Here is a 23,089-nt window from a genome sequence, read left to right as displayed (position 1 = left end):
ATGAAGGTTGGCTAGTCTCCCAGCCAAGGTTACAAATGAGAAGGAAATACTTATAATTGTACATTTTTGCAAGGTGAGATGATGGGGGCTTCATAGACTTACACATAATTCAAAGCTTTGCAAGATTGCTGGTGTGCAGAATGCTAAATATTGTACGTGTGCAGTGCACAAGGTAGGGCAGGTACCTACCTCATTGTTATAACCTTATTCCCAGATTCTGGACCTTAGCGTCCAAAATTTGGGGGTTAGCATGAAAACCTCCAAGCTTAGTTACCAGCTTGGACCTGGTACTGCTGCCACCACCCAAAAAATTAGAGTGTTTTGGGGCACTCTGGTCCCACTGAAAAACCTTCCCTGGGGACCCAAGACCCAAATCCCTTGAGTCTCACAACAAAGGGAAACAATCCTTTTTCCCTTCCCCCCCTCCAGATGCTCCTGGAGAGATGCCCAGACACAAGCTCTGTGAAACTACGCAGAGTGATTCCCCCTCTCCGTTCCCAACCCTGGAACAAAAGCACTTTCCTCTTCACCCAGAGGAAATGCCAAATCAGGCTAGCAATCCAACACACAGCTCTCCCCTTGATTTCTTCCTCCCACCAATTCCCTGGTGAGTACAGACTTAATTTCCCTAAAGTAAAGAAAAACTCCAACAGGTCTTAAAAGAAAACTTTATATAAAAAAGAAAGAAAAAATACAAATGTTCTCTCTGTATTAAGATGATACAACACAGGGTCAATTGCTTAAAAGAATATTGAATAAACAGCCTTATTCAAAAAGAATACAAATCAAAGCATTCCAGCACTTATATTCATGCAAATACCAAAGAAAAGAAACCATAGAACTTACTATCTGATCTCTTTGTCCTTACACTTAGAAACAGAAGACTAGAAAATAGAACTACTTCTCCAAAGCTCAGAGGAAACAGGCAGACAGACAAAAGACTCAGAGACACACTTCCCTCCACCCAAGGTTGAAAAAATCCGGTTTCCTGATTGGTTCTCTGGTCAGGTGTTTCAGGTGAAAGAGACATTAACCCTTAGCTATCTGTTTATGACAGGCCCCCCAAATTGCAGACAGTGGGAAAGCTCACTGGCGGCAATTTCCTTCTAGAACTTGAAAATAAACAGATTAATACAACACATGCACCTTTACATATACTACTAAGTATATAACTAACAGACTTTTACATGTTAAGAACACTTTTTAACTACTGGATTCTGGGAAACTCTCACGGGAGAGTGCATCAGCAACTTTGTTAGAAGCTCCTGTGATGTGTTGAATGTCAAAATCAAAATCTTGGAGAGCTAAACTCCAACGAAGAAGTTTCTTGTTGTTCCCCTTGGCAGTATGAAGCCACTTGAGTGCAGCATGGTCAGTTTGTAGTTGGAACCGCCGTCCCCAAACATATGGGCGTAGCTTTTCCAGGGCGTACACAATGGCATAGCATTCCTTTTCACTGACTGACCAGTGACTTTCCCTCTCAGACAGTTTCTTGCTGAGAAACACGACAGGATGGAAGTTGTGATCTGTTGCTTCCTGCATGAGCACTGCTCCTATCCCACGCTCAGATGCATCTGTGGTTACTAGGAATGGTTTGTCAAAATCCGGGGCCCTGAGTACAGGGTCAGACATGAGCGTTGCCTTAAGCTGGGTAAAGGCTTTTTGACACTCATTAGTCCACTTAACGGCATTTGGCTGGGTCTTTTTGGTTAGGTCGGTCAATGGGGCAGCGATTTGGCTGTAGTGTGGTACAAATCGCCTGTAGTATCCGGCCAAGCCTAAGAAGGATTGGACCTGTTTCTTTGACCTTGGGACAGGCCACTTTTGGATAGCATCCACCTTGGCCTGTAGGGGGTTTATGGTTCCTCGACCCACCTGGTGCCCCAGGTAAGTTACTCTGTTTTGGCCTATTTGACACTTTTTGGCCTTAACAGTTAGTCCTGCCTGCCTGATGCGCTCAAAGACCTTTTCCAGGTGTAGTAGGTGTTCGGGCCAGGAGTCTGAAAAAATGGCCACATCATCGAGGTAGGCAACTGCGAATTCTCCCAGTCCAGCTAGTAGACCATCTACCAGCCTCTGGAAGGTGGCGGGTGCATTTCGAAGGCCGAAAGGAAGGACATTGAATTCATACACCCCCGCATGGGTGACGAATGCTGACCTCTCCTTGGCAGGTTCATCTAGCGGTACTTGCCAGTACCCCTTGGTTAAGTCTATTGTAGAGATGAACTGGGCACGTCCCAACTTTTCCAATAGCTCATCGGTACGTGGCATTGGATAGTTGTCCGGACGAGTTACAGCATTTAGCTTACGGTAGTCCACGCAAAAGCGTATTTCCCCATCTGGTTTGGGTACCAGAACCACTGGAGATGCCCATGCACTGGTAGATGGGCGGATTATACCCATCTGTAGCATGTTTTGGATCTCCCGTTCTATAGCAGCTTGGGCATGAGGAGACACCCTGTAGGGTGGGGTTCTGATTGGGTGAGCATTACCTGTATCAATGGAGTGGTATGCCCGTTCAGTCCGTCCTGGGGTGGCTGAGAACAATGGGGCGAAGCTAGTGCACAGCTCCTTGATTTGTTGCCGCTGCAGACGTTCCAGGGTGGTTGAGAGGTTCACCTCTTCCACGCCACCGTCTTTTTTCCCGTCGTAGTAGACACCGTCAGGCCACTCAGCATCATCTCCCTGGACTGTAAACTGACAAACCTGTAAGTCTCTGGAATAGAAAGGCTTGAGAGAATTAACATGGTACACTTTAGGCTTTAGTGAGGAATTGGGAAATGCTATGAGGTAGTTTACAGCTCCCAGGCGCTCTTGGACCGTGAATGGCCCTTCCCATGATGCTTCCATCTTATGGGCCTGTTGCGCCTTCAAGACCATAACCTGGTCTCCTACCTTGAAGGAACGTTCTCTGGCATGTCTGTCATACCAGGCCTTTTGCTCTTCTTGAGCATCCTTTAGGTTCTCTCTAGCAAGGGCTAAAGAGTGTCGGAGGGTGCTTTGTAGGTTGCTTACAAAGTCCAGAATGTTAGTTCCTGGAGAAGGCGTAAACCCCTCCCATTGCTGCTTCACCAACTGTAATGGCCCCTTAACCTCGTGACCATACACAAGTTCAAATGGTGAAAACCCTAAACTGGGATGTGGTACAGCCCTGTAGGCAAACAGCAACTGCTGCAACACTAGGTCCCAATTACTGGAGAATTCGTTGATGAATTTTTTTATCATGGCCCCCAAAGTTCCATTGAACCTTTCCACCAGGCCATTGGTTTGATGGTGGTACGGGGTGGCAATCAAGTGATTTACCCCATGAGTTTCCCACAGTTTTTCCATGGTCCCTGCCAGGAAATTAGACCCTGAATCTGTAAGGATGTCAGAGGGCCAACCTACCCTGGCAAAGATGTCTGTTAGGGCCAGGCACACAGTGTTAGCCCTGGTGTTGCCTAGAGCTACTGCTTCTGGCCATCGGGTAGCAAAGTCCACTAAAGTCAGTACGTACTGCTTTCCTCTGGGCGTCTTTTTTGGGAAAGGGCCCAGAATATCCACAGCTACTCGCTGAAATGGGACCTCAATTATGGGGAGTGGCTGGAGAGGGGCCTTGACCTGGTCTTGAGGCTTACCTACTCTTTGGCATACCTCACAAGACCGGACATACTTGGCAACATCCTTGCCCATCCCCTCCCAGTGGAAGGACTTCCCCAACCGGTCCTTGGTTCTGTTCACTCCAGCATGGCCACTGGGATGATCATGGGCTAAGCTTAAGAGCTTCTCCCGGTACTTAGTTGGGACCACCAACTGTTTTTGCGGCTGCCATTCTTCCCGGTGTCCACCAGAAAGAATTTCCTTGTATAAAAGTCCTTGGTCTATAACAAACCGGGATCGATTAGAAGAGTTGAGAGGCGGTGGGGTGCTCCGTGCCGCCGCCCACGCTTTCTGAAGGCTGTCATCTGCTTCCTGCTCAGCCTGGAACTGTTCCCTTGAGGCTGGGGTCACCAGTTCTTCCTCAGACTGTGGACTTGGGCTTGGTCCCTCTGGAAGCGATGTAGGTGATGGGGTTGTTTCCGTTGCTGGTGAACCGCTCTCCGCTGGTGCACCTGAGGGTATTTCAGGCTCTGGCTGAGCCTTTTGGGTATGGCTGTCTGTTGCTTCTGCCAGTTCTGGCTTTCTGGCGCCCTCTGGCGTTGAGTTTGAAGATGTGGTTGCACTTGCTGGTGCTGGTTGCTGTTCCAGTTCCGGGCCTGGGACTGGAGATGCTGTGGCTGTTTCAGTGGTAGGCATGGAATCCGGGTCCACTGCCTCTGTCTGGGTCTCTGGTAACACAGACGGGGCTTCTGTGGACGGCTCAGGAACAGGAATGGGTCTGGAAGCTTGCCTGGTTTGGCTACGGGTAACCATTCCCACTCTCTTGGCCCGCCTCACCTGGTTGGCCAAGTCTTCCCCCAGTAGCATGGGGATAGGATAATTGTTATAGACTGCAAAAGTCCACATTCCTGACCAGCCTTTGTACTGGACAGGCAGTTGAGCTGTAGGCAAGTCTACAGCTTGTGACATGAAGGGGTAAATTGTAACTTTGGCCTTTGGGTTGATGAATTTGGGGTCAACGAAGGATTGGTGGATAGCTGACACTTGTGCCCCCGTGTCTCTCCACGCAGTAACCTTCTTTCCGCCCACTCTCAAATTTTCCCTTCGCTCCAAGGGTATTTGAGAGGCATCCGGGCCTGGGGATCTTTGGTGTGATGGTGGTGTAATGAATTGCACTCGCATGGTGTTCTTGGGACAGTTGGCCTTGATATGTCCCAGTTCATTACACTTAAAGCATCTTCCATCTGATGGGTCACTGGGCCGAGGTGAGTTACTGGAGACTGGTGAGGTTGAAGAGTAGGGTATCTGTGGCTTTACTTGGGTGGTATGGAGGGTCTTTGGCTGTCCTCGGTTGCAGGGTTTATGGTCTGTGTGCCCCCTGGGGTAATCGTTCCCCTTGACAGTAGCTTTTTTGCTTTCTGCCAGTTCCATCCATTTGGCTCCAATCTCCCCCGCCTCAGCGATAGTTTTGGGATTTCTATCTTGTATGTACCGTGTGATGTCTTCAGGAACACCATCCAAGAACTGCTCCATTTGTATGAGGAGGTTCACTTCTTCCAAGGTTTGAATGTTGTTTCCTGTTAACCAGGCCTCATAGTTTTTTGCAATGTAGTAGGCGTGTTTGGGAAATGACACCTCTGGTTTCCATTTTTGGGTTCTGAAGCGCCGACGGGCATGATCTGGGGTTATCCCCATCCTGTATCTGGCCTTGGTTTGAAAAAGTTTATAGTCATTCATTTGCGGCTTGGGCATTTCAGCTGCCACCTCTGCTAAAGGTCCACTGAGGTGTGGCCTTAATTCTACCATGTACTGGTCTTCGGGGATGCTGTACCCAAGACAGGCTCTTTCAAAATTTTCCAAGAAGGCCTCGGTGTCATCACCTGCCTTGTAGGTGGGAAATTTCCTGTGCTGTGGAGCAAGACTTGGCGCCGGGTTGTTAGGGTTGGTTGGCACATGCAGCCCAGCTTTTGCCATCTCCAGTTCATGTTTTCTCTGTTTTTCCTTTTCTTCATTCTCTTTTTGTTGTTTTTCCATTTCTCGGCGGTGGGCCACCTCTTCTTCTTCTAGTTTTCTTTTGTGTGCTGCCTCTTGGGCTGCCTGTTCTCTTTGGAAGGCTGCCAGTTTGAGGCTTTCTTCCTTTTCTTTCATCTCCATCTGTCGCCTGTGTTCAGCGTCTTTGATTTGTTCTTCGGCGACAATCTTTGCCTTAGAAGTCATGGTTCCTGTTTTCTTGTGTTGGGGTGCCCTCCGGTGTTTATTTTCTGAACTGCAGGCTCTCTGTTGCCTCCTGAAGTCTGCCTAGCAACAGTGCTTTTTTCCTTTTCTCTCTCTAGCTAATGTTCAATTAAGGGAAACCAGAAAAACCACTTTATCTGCATGCATATAAGTGCTGGTACTTGCCTCCTAATGGGAGGGCTATTGCATGACAAAAGACCCTTAACAGTCTTCTCGCTTAATATGCAAACCACAAACTGCTAGAGAGCAGAAAAAAAAATTCTCTCTGGTTCCCTTTTAAAACCAAACTGTTTCTCTCTGCTAAAAAGCCCTTAGCAGAGAAAAGAAAAATATAATATTCCTACTGGCTTCTGGATTCTGTCTATATCCCGCCGCTGCTACACCATGTTAACCTTATTCCCAGATTCTGGACCTTAGCGTCCAAAATATGGGGGTTAGCATGAAAACCTCCAAGCTTAGTTACCAGCTTGGACCTGGTACTGCTGCCACCACCCAAAAAATTAGAGTGTTTTGGGGCACTCTGGTCCCACTGAAAAACCTTCCCTGGGGACCCAAGACCCAAATCCCTTGAGTCTCACAACAAAGGGAAACAATCCTTTTTCCCTTCCCCCCCTCCAGATGCTCCTGGAGAGATGCCCAGACACAAGCTCTGTGAAACTACGCAGAGTGATTCCCCCTCTCCGTTCCCAACCCTGGAACAAAAGCACTTTCCTCTTCACCCAGAGGAAATGCCAAATCAGGCTAGCAATCCAACACACAGCTCTCCCCTTGATTTCTTCCTCCCACCAATTCCCTGGTGAGTACAGACTTAATTTCCCTGAAGTAAAGAAAAACTCCAACAGGTCTTAAAAGAAAACTTTATATAAAAAAGAAAGAAAAAATACAAATGTTCTCTCTGTATTAAGATGATACAACACAGGGTCAATTGCTTAAAAGAATATTGAATAAACAGCCTTATTCAAAAAGAATACAAATCAAAGCATTCCAGCACTTATATTCATGCAAATACCAAAGAAAAGAAACCATAGAACTTACTATCTGATCTCTTTGTCCTTACACTTAGAAACAGAAGACTAGAAAATAGAACTACTTCTCCAAAGCTCAGAGGAAACAGGCAGACAGACAAAAGACTCAGAGACACACTTCCCTCCACCCAAGGTTGAAAAAATCCGGTTTCCTGATTGGTTCTCTGGTCAGGTGTTTCAGGTGAAAGAGACATTAACCCTTAGCTATCTGTTTATGACATCATACAAGGACATGTGCAGGAATTTAAATTTGACTGCTTTTGGAGGGTATTTTAGAGCAGCAGTCAGGGGCTGGGGCAGCCAACAGTGGTCAGCCACTGGAGTTGGAGTAGTGGCTGGGCTGGGTCTGAGGCCAAAGCAGCGGTGGGTCCAGAGCTGGAGCAGAGGTTGGAGCTGGGGTAGTGAACAGTGGTCAGCTGCATAGTTCCACTGATTTCAACAGTACAGAGTCACAGACTTCAATGAAACTATGCTGATTCACACCAATAAAGGATACTGCCCATGGTACCTAGCTTCAAACTACAGGGAGAAAGTAACAGCATGGGCCCAAAACTCCATAGTAAGAGACCATTTACACCAGGAGAAGCAGGGGGAATAAAACAGAGAGAAAGAAAGATAAAAGGCATTACAAATATTATTTATTATTTTTTGTATTCAAATAGTACCATGAAGCCCCAATTAAGACTGGGACCACACTATGCAAGGCACTGTACATATGCATAGTAAGAGCCAGTCCCTGCCCAAAGAGCTCACAGTCTAAATAGATAGAAAGACAAAAGTGGGAGAAAGGGAGATTTATTAAAGGAAGTATTAATATTCCATTTTATAGAAGGGGAACTGAGTGAAAGACAGATTAAGGTATATCTGCACTGTACTCAGATGTGATTTTCCTATGGTCACATGGAAAGTCTGTAGCCAGGCAAGGAACTGAACCCAGATCAGAGTCTCAGTCCAGTGTCTCAGCCACAAAGCCAAGCTTCTTTTCTATCTGAAAACACTGTGGGGAAGAAAGGAAAGCTGTGCCTCCCCTGGATCAGTCACCCTTGATAGTCACATGAATCTTGCCACTTTTTAAAAATCTTATCTTGAAAAGTGATTTACATATACAATTAACAGTTTTAAATATGGAATGTAAGTGTCAGGAGAGACTTGAGTGGTCTTGTGGCTCTGAATACCTGACAATGCAACAGAAAGGAAGACAAATCAGTAAACGAAAAGCAAAATGGTTCATACAGAAAGTATGAACCCATGCATCTCAAATAAGTATTTATATGGTAGAAGAGACTGAAGGCAGGCCAAGGTGTAGAGTTCTTTGTGGAAAAGTCCAGGCTAATGATATCATGATGTCATAAGAGTCACAAAGATCTTTAGAAAGAAAACATGATGAAGATAAAGATGCCAACTTCATAATTCTAGAGGAAAAACAGTTCAGTTTTGTGTTAAAAAAAAATTCTAATGTAATTCATTACTGTTTTTGGAATGTTAAGTATTACATTTGTTATGTCATTATACTGCAGTAACTTGACTACAACAGTATACATACCATGGGTATTGTTTAAATTCATCATATTGGAGGAGTTCCAGTACAGTTTGACATATCAATGGGTCATGCAATAGCTATGTTTATGGTATGTGGGTCACAGAACTGAAAAGATTGAGGGTCAATAGTCTACCATGTTTATTATCAAAGTGTTAATTACACTATATTTCAAGCCCCCTCCCTACTTCAGAATCCTCACAAACCATTACATTTTCTCCCACCCCTTTCCCAGACAGCTATTTCTTTCCAGATATCTTGAAACTTATTTTCCACTTCTTGAACTTGGTCCACAATGAGGCAAACCAATCTAAGTGGGTGGGTGTTTGGTTAGCAGAAGTAAGCAAAGTGCAGCTCTAATCAGCTCTGTGTCTGGGCCATAGTAACAAGATAACAAGGATTCTGCCTTAATTCACAACTGCCACCAATATAATAGTTATGACTCTACACAGATACTTCCTAGGTATATCTAAATATAAACACTGAGTAAAGCTGAATGTAGCAGGGTCAAAGGTGATAGCTTATGAACTCCCATAATTAAGAGTAGACGAACCTTAGTTTCTTTTGCAACTAGTGTTTAAAAAGAAGGCTGCTTTGGTTGCTGTATATTTACATCATTATCTTCTGTGAATATTTTAAAGCATTATTAACAAAATATTAAACAATGCATTCTTTATCTTTGTCTGGAGATAGCTGACAACCTATAGGTACATCACATTTGGAAGAGTCCACTGTCTTTACCTGGAGGTTGTCATTAGTGTCCTCGGTGACACTGTTATAGGATGGAGAGAAAGATGTTGAAGACATAGTCTCGGACTTGTCTAGATTCCTACCATAATTTTCATTCATCATGAATGCAATGAGACCTTCCTTCTGTGAAGCATCTTCAAGGATGTCACCATCACAAGTTCTGTGATATAAGAGAGAGGCCTGCTTCATGGACCGTTGAATCAAATGACTTCTATAGGCCCTCTGGATAATAATGGCAGAAACCTCCTCTTCTTTGTGTCTGAGCGTGGATGTGATTGGTTCATGAAAAAACCTGGATGGATTGGCAGCCATAAACTTTTCCTCTGTCTGTTCTTTTAGTTTGTCCATCTCCCCAGATTCTCCTAGCACCCGTTTGGTAAAAGCAAACAAAATATCCAAACAGTGGATCCTATCTCCGCTAGCCAAGGGAAGGTCCATTGCTAGGAGCTCAAATTTGTTTGGTTTGGCTATGCGTAAAGGTTCTGCCAAAGCATCTGCAAAGTCTGAAAGTGCAGAATACTCAATAAATTGAGTTGCTTCAGGATCAAACTTCTCCCAGATTTTATAAAACATATCAAAATCATCTTCACCCACAGGATCTGTACTTTCCTCAGTGGCAACATTGAAATTCTCTAAAATAACAGCTATGTACATGTTTACGACAATGAGAAATGATATAATGATGTAACTTACAAAGAAAATAATACCCATAGCAGGTTTACCACATTCTCCCACAACATCTTGTATGTGTGGATCACAAAAAGGAGGTTCAGTGTTTAAAATAGGACTGAGAAGACCATCCCAGCCAGCAGATGTTGTCATTTGGAAGAGACAGAGCATACTATTAGCAAAGGTTTGGAAGTTGAACATGTCATCAATCCCACCCTCCCACTGAACATAAGCAAAGTTAGCCATGCCAAAAATGGCATAAATAAACATGACCAGAAAAAGTAAGAGGCCAATGTTGAACAAAGCAGGAAGGGACATCATTAAGGCAAAAAGGAGAGTCCTAATTCCTTTGGCAGCTCGGACAAGTCTTAGTATTCGTCCAATCTGAGCCAACCGAATGACTCTGAAGAGTGTAGGTGAGAAGTAATTTTCAAATGCATTAACAATGTGAGAAACCAGAGTACCTAAAGAGGAAAAATAAAAAAGATTAATCAGTTAGCATTTCTAATTTCTTCTGAATTAGTAACTGAAAGAAATAATATTATTCGTAAAACTGGTATCTCCCTGACATTAATGTGTTGATGATCTAGCACTGACAACTCTTACAGGAAGACTTACACATATTAAAAAAAGATTAATGCTTTATCTGTAAAACTTTAGAAATTAAAAAAATAACTCACCTTTATGGAATTGTATGTTGTGCCCACAAAATCTGTCAGCTGCTGCACAGGGAGCACACACATGTATACATAAGTAGGTGTTCTATGTACAGCATTTTGTACAGCCACTGGGTGTGTAGGTTATGTGATTGTGTTTTAATATTTGGTCATAAAAGTTGAAAAAGATCAAAGCTCAAATAACAAACCAAAACATGACACCAGAATCATAGGCACTCAGATGCCTAGATGAGAACCATGTAAGCAAGACAGACAGAAACAGATAAAGTAAATGTAAGAGCAATCCATGCCAACAGTGTGGTTTTTGGCCCCTCTCTTGTGATTTGACTACTTTATTAGTCTGATAATGCCACCAAACTAATGGAGAATGTCCATTTTCACTAGCAGTAGAATCTATTCTTTTCAATTCAGAGGTCCTAGATTCAATCCCTGCAGATGATTAGTCCAGGGGTGTCCTTATGCAACGAAAGGCTAAACTTATTCAGGCCTTTCTAAAGTGTTCCATTGCAGCCCCAAGTAGTCTCATATGACAACAAAAAGAAAAAGGTGCTCTTCTAAACATCATTTGGTCAAAACTTGATGGAAATATCTATACTTCTTTTTTCACATGATAGAAGAACTGTTTTCTTTCTCTGTTCTCCCTTTAGGTCTACTTATTTATTTTTGCTGTTTGCTGGGAAGTCCTTGAAGCAACATGCACTATAGAGAAATACTTCTCTAAAAGAGAAGATACATTTTAAAATTCTCCTAATCATTATGGGTTTTACAGGGACCCACTTCTTTGCTTGTCTATTTTCACCCTTATGTCAACACAGAGGAGGTAGAAAGGGAAAGAGGAAGAGATTAGGATACATTTGTCCCACTACTCTTATTGCTAGTGCAAATATGTCTAATAGTGTGGGGGAGCAGACATGTTTAAGACTGGTGGAAAAAAGGCTAATGGATAATTTTACATAGGTTTTGTAATAACTTTGATAAAGAAATCTACATATATGGTCCTTTTTATTGGTATTTAATACATTGACTTTTTAATGTGCTATGATGAATAATTCCAGAAAAAGTCATCTTAGACATTTCTAAAGATATCTCTAGAAACACTGTGCCCTTTAAACATGTAACCAAACTTTAAGGATATACTTTTTTCTTTGTCTCTAATACTTCGCATCCTTTGTATAACTTATTAATATACTTTATTTAGAAATGTATTAAGTGCATAAAAAGCATATATTCCTCTTAAAATGAGGAAAAGGCATGAAATTTATATTTATTCATTCATTTTTTGATGTTTCCAGTTAAATTAAATTATTTGTTTTTCAAAATGGCTAATGGTGCCAAAAATGCACATGGGTCCAAATGTGGTACCTAGAGAATCCAGAAAGGGTAGGAGTGAACTTCCAAAACCACACGGCCAACTCCTAGAGCAGAAAGGGGGGCAGGGGGCATGGAAACATATAAAATAATATATGGTGATGAAATATAAAGGGCTATTACTGAGTTTGTTGGTATAGTTTTACCTACCAACAATAGACATAATGACCACACTTAAATCAAATATGTTCCAGCCATTGGTGAAATAGTAGTATCTCAGAGCCAATAATTTCACGATGCATTCTACAGTAAAGATGGCAACAAAGAACATGTTGATTTTGTTAAGAATGTCAGTCTTCCTTATACTTTGCTCATCAGTTTCCACCATCATAGTGATCATGTTAAGGCAGATGAGAATCATGATGATAATATCAAAGGCTTCGCTTGTTACGATGTCAAAAAAAAAACCTTGGTATTTGTTCTGCAGGGGGAAAAAAAGAGTATTTAGTATTAGTTATGAAAATGTGGCCATGCTTAGGCATGCGTATTTACTTACTAGCTGTCTTTATGTGTTTCAATGTTATTTAATTCCATTGTAGATAGATATATTAGAGAAAAGTAGAGTATAAAAAGTGATAGCATAATTTCCTTCCCACTCTGAAGGATAATCAATTCCATCATAAATATTTCTGCAAAGAACTTCATAAATATGTATTCTTTATAATCCTTCAGTGGCAATTTGTTGGTACAGAATTAATTCTATGAACATTCTCTGAACGTCAGTGGAAACAAATACATTATATATAATTAATTAATTAATATATACATTTATGGGTGGATTAAGTTAATTTTACTATGGATTTTCACTAACTAGAAATACTTTAGTTGGAAGAACTCAAGTGGTCTCACCAAAGGCCTTGGGATGGGTTTTTGGGGTTTCTTGGATCCCAGTTTTTTCATTGCGTTATAATATTTTCTCTGTTCTTCTGTCATAAAGATGTCTTGTCCACCTAAGTATATGGAGATAATGATACTGTTACTATTGATAAGAAAAAAACATCCTTGCCATGCAAGAATCTAAAATTTTGGAAGCTGACATTTCTTTTTCTGCCGTTTTATCTCTTTCTGTTACTAACAGTATCTAATTGGGACAAAATGCATTTTAAAAAGTTCTGTGGTGGCACTCCACTGGCTCAAAAAGCAGGAAAATGACTAGGCACATGAGGGAAGGATCAACTTGTTCCCTGCCCCTTGACCTCCTGTTGTTGCTACCCTTACCAGCTCTGTTGCACTGCCCAATCCCAGAGCTTCTCCTCAGACCCTGTCCCACAGTGCTTAGCTCCAAGGTAGGGAAAGTAGCATTCAAAGGACTGTGTAGCTGACTTCACAGCCTCTTGAATCAGTGCTGCCTCTGGAGCCAACGGCTACATGGAGGGAAACATGGGAAAGGAACGGCGAAGGGGAAGCACTTCATAGCAGTTACACTTGTAATGCTGCCTCAATTAAATTCAATACTGATGCCGTTCCAGGTAATAAATGTAAATAAATGTTTTAGAGCTTCAGCGTAGAGTTGGCATCCTATACAATGAAGACAGCATGTAAGGGATATATTAGGGGCCTGGAAACATATCCAATATACTTATCTTTTTCTTTTGTTGGTTAAAATTGTCAATAATAACACCAACAAAGAGATTCAGTGTGAAGAAAGATCCAAAGATGATGAAAACCACAAAATAGAGGTACATGTATGGATTATTGTCCTTCTTTGGCTGTTTTTCTTTCTGAAAAAATGATAACCACGATGAAAAATGACTGAAAACAATATGCCTCTGTTCCTAGAATGAGTTCCAAATTGGTGCTTCGATCCCCCCATGCAGAGTTCATTGCAGGATATCAAATTTATTATATCTCTACAAATCATGAAAAAAGTTGTCTAGTTAAAAACTCTAGTTGTCAACAAGTACTCCCAACAGAATTCTGTGCCCTTGCAGGAGAACAGAATTCATATGGCCCGCATATTTCTGTGCAGAAAAATGCAAAACGAAAGAAAAATCTGCCAGAGGACACGCTTCTTCTCTGGTAGCTCATTCAGTGCATCTATTCCAGTGAGTCTGGAGCAGCCTTAGTGATGGGGGAGAGGGGCTGGGTGTGCATACCTGTGTGGTTGATCACTGGTGAGGTGTGGGGGAAGAGGCTAGGCGTACATGCATGCCAGCGAGAGACAGAATCTGTCCCTCTCTCTTGCGACTGCAGCTCCTGACATGGAAGGGCAGAGCTTTTTATTATGCATGAGGCTGGCTATATCCTGAAGGCACAAATGTAGAAGCATGCCTGTGTAGTAGCATTGTTAAAGTTGCTGGTGATGTTTAATCGATCTCATTCTCTGAGGCACAAATGTAGCAGCCTGCCTGTGTAGTAACATTGTTAATGTTCCTATTGTTAGTTAACTGTTCCCATTCTCAGTGAATTTCCCCAGGAGCATAAAACCTGTAAAAGTTTAAAGGCTGTTACATTGCCAATGTGATGTAAAGAAGCCTTCTTATAAATGACAGTAAGGAAATCCTCAGCTAGGAAGATCTATGCACTTTTTCACTTTTTTCCTGTTCCAAAGTGGCACAATGGGGTTAGATTACAGCTCAGGATTTATTTTACTTACCCATTTAAAAAAAAAAAGACTTTGAGGGCAAATAAAATTTCAGGACAATCAGAACCAAGCACTTCTGAAAGCACCCAGCCAGATCCAGGACAATGATTAGCAAAACTGTATGACTTTCATATCTGAAAGTCTGAGTAATTTAAAATAACTTTATTTTATTTTATTTGCTGCTGCTGTTTGGTGTTCCGTAATGTAATTTAAATGAAAATCCAGGATTATAACTGGAATGCTGGGTATGCTACCAAGTGTTTGTAACTTAACTTTCACATGTTTAGGAAATGCTGAAAAGTTATTGTGACTTTTTTCTGCATTGTAGTTTAAATAAATTACCAAAACAATTGAAACTGGGGTGATTATATTATATTATTATGACAAATAAAAATATGCAGAATTTTGAATTTTTGGCACAGAATCCGCCCAGAAATAAGTAAGTCTTGCATTTCATAGGTGCATTTGAGGAGGGGAGAGAAAATCTACAGTGTGACTGTTGGATAAAGTTAAATCTAAGGACACCACAGAACATGTGGATGACAATTTTACTGAGAGCAGTGTTTCTCCCAGCACTTAGCTATCCTTTTTGGGGACCTGAAAATATCTTCTAAAAATAATATGCCAAATTTTCTGTTGTCAATGAAGTAAATGGGCAGTGAATTTGGCCCAATGTATTTTAGTGGTTTATTGCTATTGTCTGTTGTTTTGATTTCTCTGCAATCTTTAAGGTCTTCTCTGTCCATATATGGAAAAGATCACTGCAGCTGACACTGATGTTGATTATGCTTGTGCTAAGAAATTTATAGGACAGTATCTCCCATTCCATTTATGCTACTGACAAAGAAATTAAAAGCTTGAAGAATTAATTATTTTAAGGAGAGTGAGAGGAGTTGCACTTCTGTCTTTATGCAAGGACACATAAGAAAATGTTTCTCTTTTTAACCATCTGTTTAAACTATATATCGTGACTTAATATATGCCCAATTCAACTTCCATTGAAGTCAACAGGAGCCTTTATTGACTTCAATGAGAGTTGAATCACATCTTACTGGCATGATTTTCAAAGGTTCGAGGAGCAACCAACAGCTTTGATAGAGGTTGGTGGGAACAGACAGTTACCTTTTCTGTAACTGGTGTTCTTCAAGATGTGTTGCTCATGTCTATTCCACAATAGGTGTGCGTGATCACCACATGCCGGAAGTTTTTCCCCTAGCGGTACTCGTAGGGGGGGAGCACTCCCTGCAACCCCTGGAGTGGCACCTGCCTGGCATGGTATAAGGGGAGCTCATGCTTCCCCCACCCTCAGTTCCTTCTTGCCAGACAACTCTGACAGAGGGGAAGGAAGGTGGGATGTGGAATAGACATGAGCAACATATCTTAAAGAACACCATTTACAGAAAAGGTAACTGTCTTTTCTTTTTCGAGTGATTGCTCATGTGTATGCCACAATAGGTGATTCCAAGCTATATCTGTTGGAGGTGGGAAGGAGTTCACAAGTTCCCAGGATGGAGGACAGCCCTGCCGAACCCAGCATCATCCCTGGTCTGGAGGACCATCGCACAGTGTGAGGTGAACGTGTGAACCGAAGACCATGTGGCAGCTTATAACAGGAAAGGATGCACAAAGTGATCCAATTGGAAAGCCGCTGAGTGGAAATCGTCTGGCCTTGCATGCTCAACCAAGGCAACAAACAGCTGTGAGGACTTTCTGAATGGCTTAGTCTGCTTGAGATAGAAAGCCAGAGCCTGCCGCACATTGAGCATGTGGAGAGGGTGCTCCTCACTGGACACGTGAGGCCTGGGGCAGAGGACCGGTAGAAAAATGTCGACCCATGTGGTAGGCGTAGACCATCTTTGGGAGGAACGCAGGGTGTGGGCGGAGCTGGACCTTGTCCTTATGAAAGACCATGTACGGCGGCTTGGAGGTCAGGGCCCTGAGCTCCAAAACTCGCCTGGCTGACGTGATTGCAACCAGGAAGCCCACTGTCCATAAGAGGTGAGACCAGGAGCACGCAGCCAGTGGTTCAAACAGGGGCCCCATGAGACAAACCAACACCAGGTTTAGGTCCCACTGCGGGACTGGGGGTCTAGAATACAGAAAAAGACGGTCCAAATGCTTAAGGAACTGGCCAGTCATAGCATGGGAAAATATCATGTGCCCTTGTACTGGTGGATGGAAGGCCAATATCGCTGCCAGGTGCACCTTGACTGATGAGGTCGCCAAGGCCTGGGCCCTCAGGTGGAGCAGGTAATCAAGGATAAGCTGGATTGAGGCAGTCACCGGGGAGACATCTCAGTCAGCTGTCCACCTAGAAAACTGGGACCACTTCGCCAAATAAGTGCAGTGAGTGGAGCGACATCTACTTTCGAGGAGAATGCGTTGAACCTGCTCTGAGCACGTCCTTTCCTCTCCACCTAACCACTGAGTAGCCATGCTATGAGGTAAAGACCTGCTAGGTTGGGATGGAGGAGGTGGCCCTGGTCCTGAGAGAGCAGATATGGGCAAAGCGGCAAGGCCATGGTGGAGCTACTACCAGGCCCGTGAGGGTCCCATACCAATGCTGCCTGGGCCATGCCAGGACAATCAGGAGGACCTGGGCCTTGTCTAACTTTATCTTCTCCAGGACCCTGCTGATTAGAGGGAATGGGGGAAAGGCATAGAGAAGCCAGCCTGACCAGGAGAAAGGCATCAGAGATAGCACCCCTCTCCAGTCTCCTTCCCCCTTCCTCCCCCAGAGCAGAACTGGGGGCATCGCTGGTTTGTAAATAGATCCACCTGGGAGTTCCCCACCTTTGGAAGAGCTGATGGGTTACTTCCGGATGGAGGGACCACTCGTGTTGCTAGGAAAAGTCTCTGCTCAAGCAATCCACCCTCTCATTCCGGGCGCCTGGTAGGTGGAAGGCCCTCAGATAGATGTCATGGGCTATACAAAAGTCCCACAGCCTGAGGGCTTCGTGGCAGAGGATAGAGGATCGGGCCCTGCCTTGCCTGTTGATATAGAACATCAGGGCCATGTTGTCCATGTGGACCCTGACTACCTTGCCCTCCAGATGTGAGCGGAAGGCCATACACACCAGCCACACCGCCCTGACCTCCTTGATGTTTATATGTAGGGTCAGGTCTTGAGCCGACCACAGGCCTTGGGTCTGAAAGTTTCCCACATGGCCCAATCCAGGTCCGAATCATTCGACACCAGCTCCAATAACGGGGGCCTGTCCCTGAATGGAACCCCTTGGAGTATGTTGTTTGGAGTGGACCTCCACCATAGGGAGGCGATCACAGAGTCCAGAACGGTGAGGACTTTGTCCATCCTGTCCATGACCTGGAAGAACTTTGAGGCCAACCAAAGCTGGAGGGGCCTCATCCTGAATCTGGCATGACAGACATGCACGCTAACGTGCACTCTGGCATGTGATCCAAGAGTTGCAGGCAAACCCTGGCTGTTGTCACCGGAAACCTTGTGACCAAGTCGATAAGGTCTTTCAGGGTCTCTAATCTGTCTGGCAGGAGAGAGGCCCTGGCTGACACTGCATTCAGAAGCGCTCCAATAAACTCTATGTGCTGGATCGGGACTAACGTGGACTTGGTGTTGTTTACCAACAGGCCCAAGACAGTGCACATGGACAGGAGGAGCACCACATCATCCTTCATCTGTGATCAGGGGGTGCCTTGAGAAGCCAATCATCCAGACAGGGAAATATCTGGACCTCCCCCCCCCCCCCCGCCATCTGAGGTAGGCCACTACCACTGACATGCATTTTGGAAACACTCTGGGGGCAGTGGACAGACCAAACAGGAGGACCATGAATTGGTAATGATTCTGTCCCACCACAAAACGGAGGAAGCGCCTGTGCCCCTTGAATATGTGGGGACCATGAATTGGTAATGTTTCTGTCCCACCACAAAACGGAGGAAGCGCCTGTGCCCCTTGAATATGTGGATGTGGAATATGCGTCCTGTAGATCGAGGGTGGTGTACCAGTCTCCGGGATCCAGGGAGGGGATGATGGAGGCCAGGGAGACCATGAGGAACTTGAGGTTCACCATGTACTGATGGTAATAGCTACTCCGTGAACAGCCTCAACAGACAGACCCGCAACGGCGAGATGCCGGCGATCGACCCCCAGGGCTGTGATATCTTGGCGAAGACGTGGAGCGAGTGTCTGAGCGGGAAAGGCATTGACGACTATGCCATGACCGACTGCAGTACCCTCTCCAAGACAAGGACCCAAGGAGATGCCTGCCGTGGTCCCCTCGATATTCGCTCCTTGAGGACGAGTGGTGTTGCGAGTCCCGGCTGTACAGGACACAGCCAGACAGTCTGATTGGTGTTGAGGGCTATCCACCTGGACTCTGCCCCAAGCAATCGCTGGGCAGTGATTGACATCGGGAATGTTTCCTCGACCGAGACCAGTACTGAGCTGGAGACAACTGTGGAGATCCCAGTGGCAGCTTGCCTCTGGAGCACGGGGCCAACATCAGTGGCGCTCTGGGCACTGGCATGGACATGACATCCCGGGCTGCCTGGAGGGCTTCAGGCACGGACGGCATCCAGACATCCGGAGAGGCTTGTCCCAAAGGGACTGGACTATTCTGCTGAACTTGAGTCAGAGGCCTGGGGCCCGGTGAGGATTGAAGACTGCCCAACATGGGCCTAGCCTCTGTCCCAAACTTCCCTTGGTGTGAAGAAGGAGTCTTCCTGGCTCTCTTGGCGTGATCCGTGGACGGGGAACAGTGCGAGCTGATCCATGGCACCGGAATGTCACCGCATACTGACGCCGTGGTGCCGGGTACCAGTTCAGAGCGGCATGCCGGAATCAAGGTCACCACCGACTCCATCAGGATGGCCCAGAGCCTACGTCCCTTTCTCTTTTGGTCCGAGGCTTAAACGACTTGCAAATCTTGCACCTTTTGCTGATATGGGTTTCTCCCAAACAGCGCAAACAGTCTGTGTGCAGGTCTCTTCTTGGCATAGAATGACTCCAAGAGCTGCACAACTTAAACCCCAGGGCACAGGGCATGCCCTGGCCTGGGCTCAATGACTAACTAAACTAACTAAACGGCTAACTAACTACAGATACTAATGCTGAACGAACAAACAGTTCTGGGGATGAGCTACAGCAAAGCTGGAGCAGAGCAGTTTTGATGCATCCTCACTGGCGGCAAATAGGAACTGAGGTTGGGGAGAGCTCCCCTTATACCGCACCAGGCAGGCACCATTCAGGGATTGTGGGGGGTGCTCCCCCGCAATTGGTTCCACTAGAGAAAAAACTTCCGGCACCAGTGCACATGGTAAGCATGCACACGTATTGTGGAATAAGAACATAAGAACATAAGAACAGCCGTACTGGGTCAGACCAAAGGTCCATCTAGCCCAGTATCCTGTCTACCGAGAGTGGCCAATGCCAGGTGCCCCAGAAGGAGTGAACCTAACAGGCAATGATCAAGTGATCTCTCTCCTGCCATTCATCTCCATCCTCTGACAAACAGAGGCTAGGGACACCATTCTTTACCTATCCTGGCTAATAGCCATTTATGGAATTAACCACCATGAATTTATCCAGTTCTCTTTTAAACGCTGTTATAGTCCTAGCCTTCACAACCTCCTCAGGTAAGGAGTTCCACAAGTTGACTGTGCGCTGCATGAAGAAGAACTTCCTTTTATTTGTTTTAAACCTGCTGCCTATTAATTTCATTTGGTGACCCCTAGTTCTTGTATTATGGGAATAAGTAAATAACTTCTCCTTATCCACTTTCCCTACATTACTCATGATTTTATATACCTCTATCATATCCCCCCTTAGTCTCCTCTTTTCCAAGCTGAAAAGTCCTAGCCTCTTTAATCTTTCCTCATATGGGACCCTTCCAAACCCCTAATCATTTTAGTTGCCCTTTTCTGAACCTTTTCTAGTGCCAGTATATCTTTTTTGAGGTGAGGAGACCACATCTGTATGCAGTATTTGAGATGTGGGCGTACCATGGATTTATATAAGGGCAATAATATATTCTCATGAGCAATCACATGAGCAATCACTCGAAGAAGAACTGTTGAGCGCCCAACATTTGAAAATCAGGTCACTTATTTAGTAGCCTAACTTCAAGCTTCTGCTTTTGAGAATCTTAGATGTATTCTTCCAATTTAAACCTTTGGTTGAAAAGTTATTCTATTACTGTTGGAAAAAAGCAACAAAGTTTTAAATAAACCCGAGAAAATTATTTTCAAGTGTGGTTACAATTTAAGCTCATTCATTTCCTCAGAAGATATGCTGGTAATTTTGTTCAGTTTAAGTCCTTTGGATGTAGGACTGTATCTTCCTCTGTGTTTGTACAGCACCTAATACAGTGGAAGATTAATCCTGACTGAAGTCTTTAGGTGGCACAGTAATACATACATTAAATATAATAATAATAATAATAATAAATAAATAACACTTGACCATTTATTTCAAATGGATGCTCATCCATTTTAGCTCAGTGAGTAGATAGCACCAAAAAAATGAACAGATTAGATCTACACATTGTGTTCACTAACACTAATAAGCATGAAAATTACAAAACACAAGTAAAAATTGGAGAGATAGTTACAAGAGAGAACATTTTAATTTTCATGACCTACCCCTCGTGAATCTACTGCTGCATACATAATGTCTGTCCAACCTTTAAATGTTGCCTAGAATAACAGAAAAATTATTAAAATCATATTAAACTTTTAGGATGAGATTGTTTAACCTGTTTACAACATCTTTGTGCTTCTGAGATGGTGCAAAGGGACTATAGTCTGTCCAGAAATGCCCAGCACAGAATTCCTCTGGTGTAGGCAATCTCCTTACTGACAAGTTTGTGACAGAGTTGGGCTCTAGGTGTCAACCCCCCCTCACCCGTACCAGTGTAGAAAGCATGACAGGGGCAAGGAGGACGTGTGTTGCAGTGACATTCCACTACAGCGGTCCTCCATTGGTTATAGTTGATTAAGGATCCAAATCTAATGACAAAAAACAAAGCTGCCTGACAACAACTCTAAATTGTTTTGGGTTGGGGGCTGATCACAACAAATCAGGGAATTGGAACCAGCCCGCTGTTGCTCTCTCCCCACTTCCCATTTCTGCACTGAGCTTTACTCAATGCAGGAGAGAATTTTGCATTTAGTGTAATGAAATTATAGCAAACATTTAATGCCATCTTCCCAGGAGATAGCTGCAAATCACAGGAGCACATTTTCAAATGGTTACATAATAAGTTCATAGTTCACCACTAGACACTCTGTGTGCATACACTGGAGGAAGGGACCCTGAATGGGCTAACCATATTGCCAGTCTGAACATGGGGAGGGGATGGGACAGAAGGCTTCGCAGGGCCACTGCTTCCCACTCCTTGCAGATGTGGGTAAGCAACTGAAAAAACCTTGATTCCACCCCACCCTACGTCAGCAAAATGGAACTTACCACCTGAAGAAGAGCCAGATAACCAGAACCAACATTATCAAAGTTGACTTTAACATTTATCCAATATATTTTTTGTGTGTCATTATAGGTTGTACAATCCAATTTGTTCTTAATACTGTTATTTATTTCTGATTTTTCTTCAGTCAAATTAACGCATTTTCCAAATTTTCCTGCAAATAGGTTCACTCCCATGATACTAAAAATGAGCCAAAAAATGAGGCAGACAAGCACAACGTTCATGATGGAAGGGATGGCACCTACTAAGGCATTCACAACCACCTTAGGAGAAATGAAAGAAAAACATGCAGTTACTATAGGTATTCACAGGTGCAAAGCCTTAAACAGTTATTTGCTACATTCAACTGTTTTGAAAATCTAAGCAACCCCATGTCATTTCAGCAAACAATGACACACATGAGTAACTCTACTCTCATAAAATAATTCTACTGAAGTGGCAACTATTTTGAATAAGATTCTTACATCTATAGCGTTGGCAGGATCAGGCCCTTCGATTGTCAGTTCTTCCGGACAGGAACCTGTTTTTTGTTTTCTGTGAAACACCTAGCGCACTTGGGGGCACTATTAAATAACAATAAAGTATTTGAATGTAATGGTAGAATATTCACTTATGGAGCTTCCCTTTTTTTTGTTTTGTTTTGAACAAGATTGTAAATACATTATTTCTTCATGAGGATTAATATAACGGTCTGTTTTGATTCATGTCAGCATGACATTTATTCATGTTGTGTGGAAAATCAGTTATTAGAAGATCAATAATAAATCTCTCATAGATACATAAAGGTTGCTGCAAATATTGTAACTTCCATGAGAAGTTTTGCACAATTCAAGAGTAACCTGGAAAGTGTCAGCTCAGCATGTAAGTTTTGAGCAGACTTACAAGCTCCACTGGTATGAAAAAAAAAAAGATCTACCATAATCTCTCTTGGGGAAATAGCAGAAATTGTGACCAACTTGCAAAAATTACACATTCTGACTCATGCATGATGGCGACTTTAACTTCCAAAGTGGATCTCATTACATCTGGCTAGGTGTTTCAAGGAGTAACCTTTACTAATGATCTCATAGAGTAAACAGGTGTCAAAGCTATTACTTCCTGCTTAGGACAGGAACTTCTGTTCATTGCCCAGTAAAGGGCAAAGTAGAACACAGTATCCCTCAAAAGTAGGATATGGGTGATCCTTTACCTTCGCACAGGTTGCA

General features: G+C 43.7%; 1 protein-coding gene across 1 annotated transcript in view; it reads right to left on the bottom strand.

The window, feature by feature from the left end:
- Positions 1-9,033: 9,033 nt before the first annotated feature.
- The window catches only part of LOC115647285 (sodium channel protein type 5 subunit alpha-like), a 100,622-nt gene continuing 86,566 nt past the window's right edge, over positions 9,034-23,089 (bottom strand). Inside the window, 6 exon segments of the mRNA XM_030554183.1 lie at positions 9,034-10,259; positions 11,991-12,261; positions 12,690-12,790; positions 13,420-13,557; positions 21,039-21,096; positions 21,869-22,147. Coding sequence (XP_030410043.1) covers positions 9,034-10,259; positions 11,991-12,261; positions 12,690-12,790; positions 13,420-13,557; positions 21,039-21,096; positions 21,869-22,147 — 2,073 coding nt within the window.

This window comes from Gopherus evgoodei, chromosome 2 (genome assembly GCF_007399415.2).
Source record: "Gopherus evgoodei ecotype Sinaloan lineage chromosome 2, rGopEvg1_v1.p, whole genome shotgun sequence".
In the NCBI taxonomy this organism is placed as follows: Eukaryota; Metazoa; Chordata; order Testudines; family Testudinidae; genus Gopherus; species Gopherus evgoodei.
This window is presented reverse-complemented; position numbering and strand designations above follow the sequence as displayed.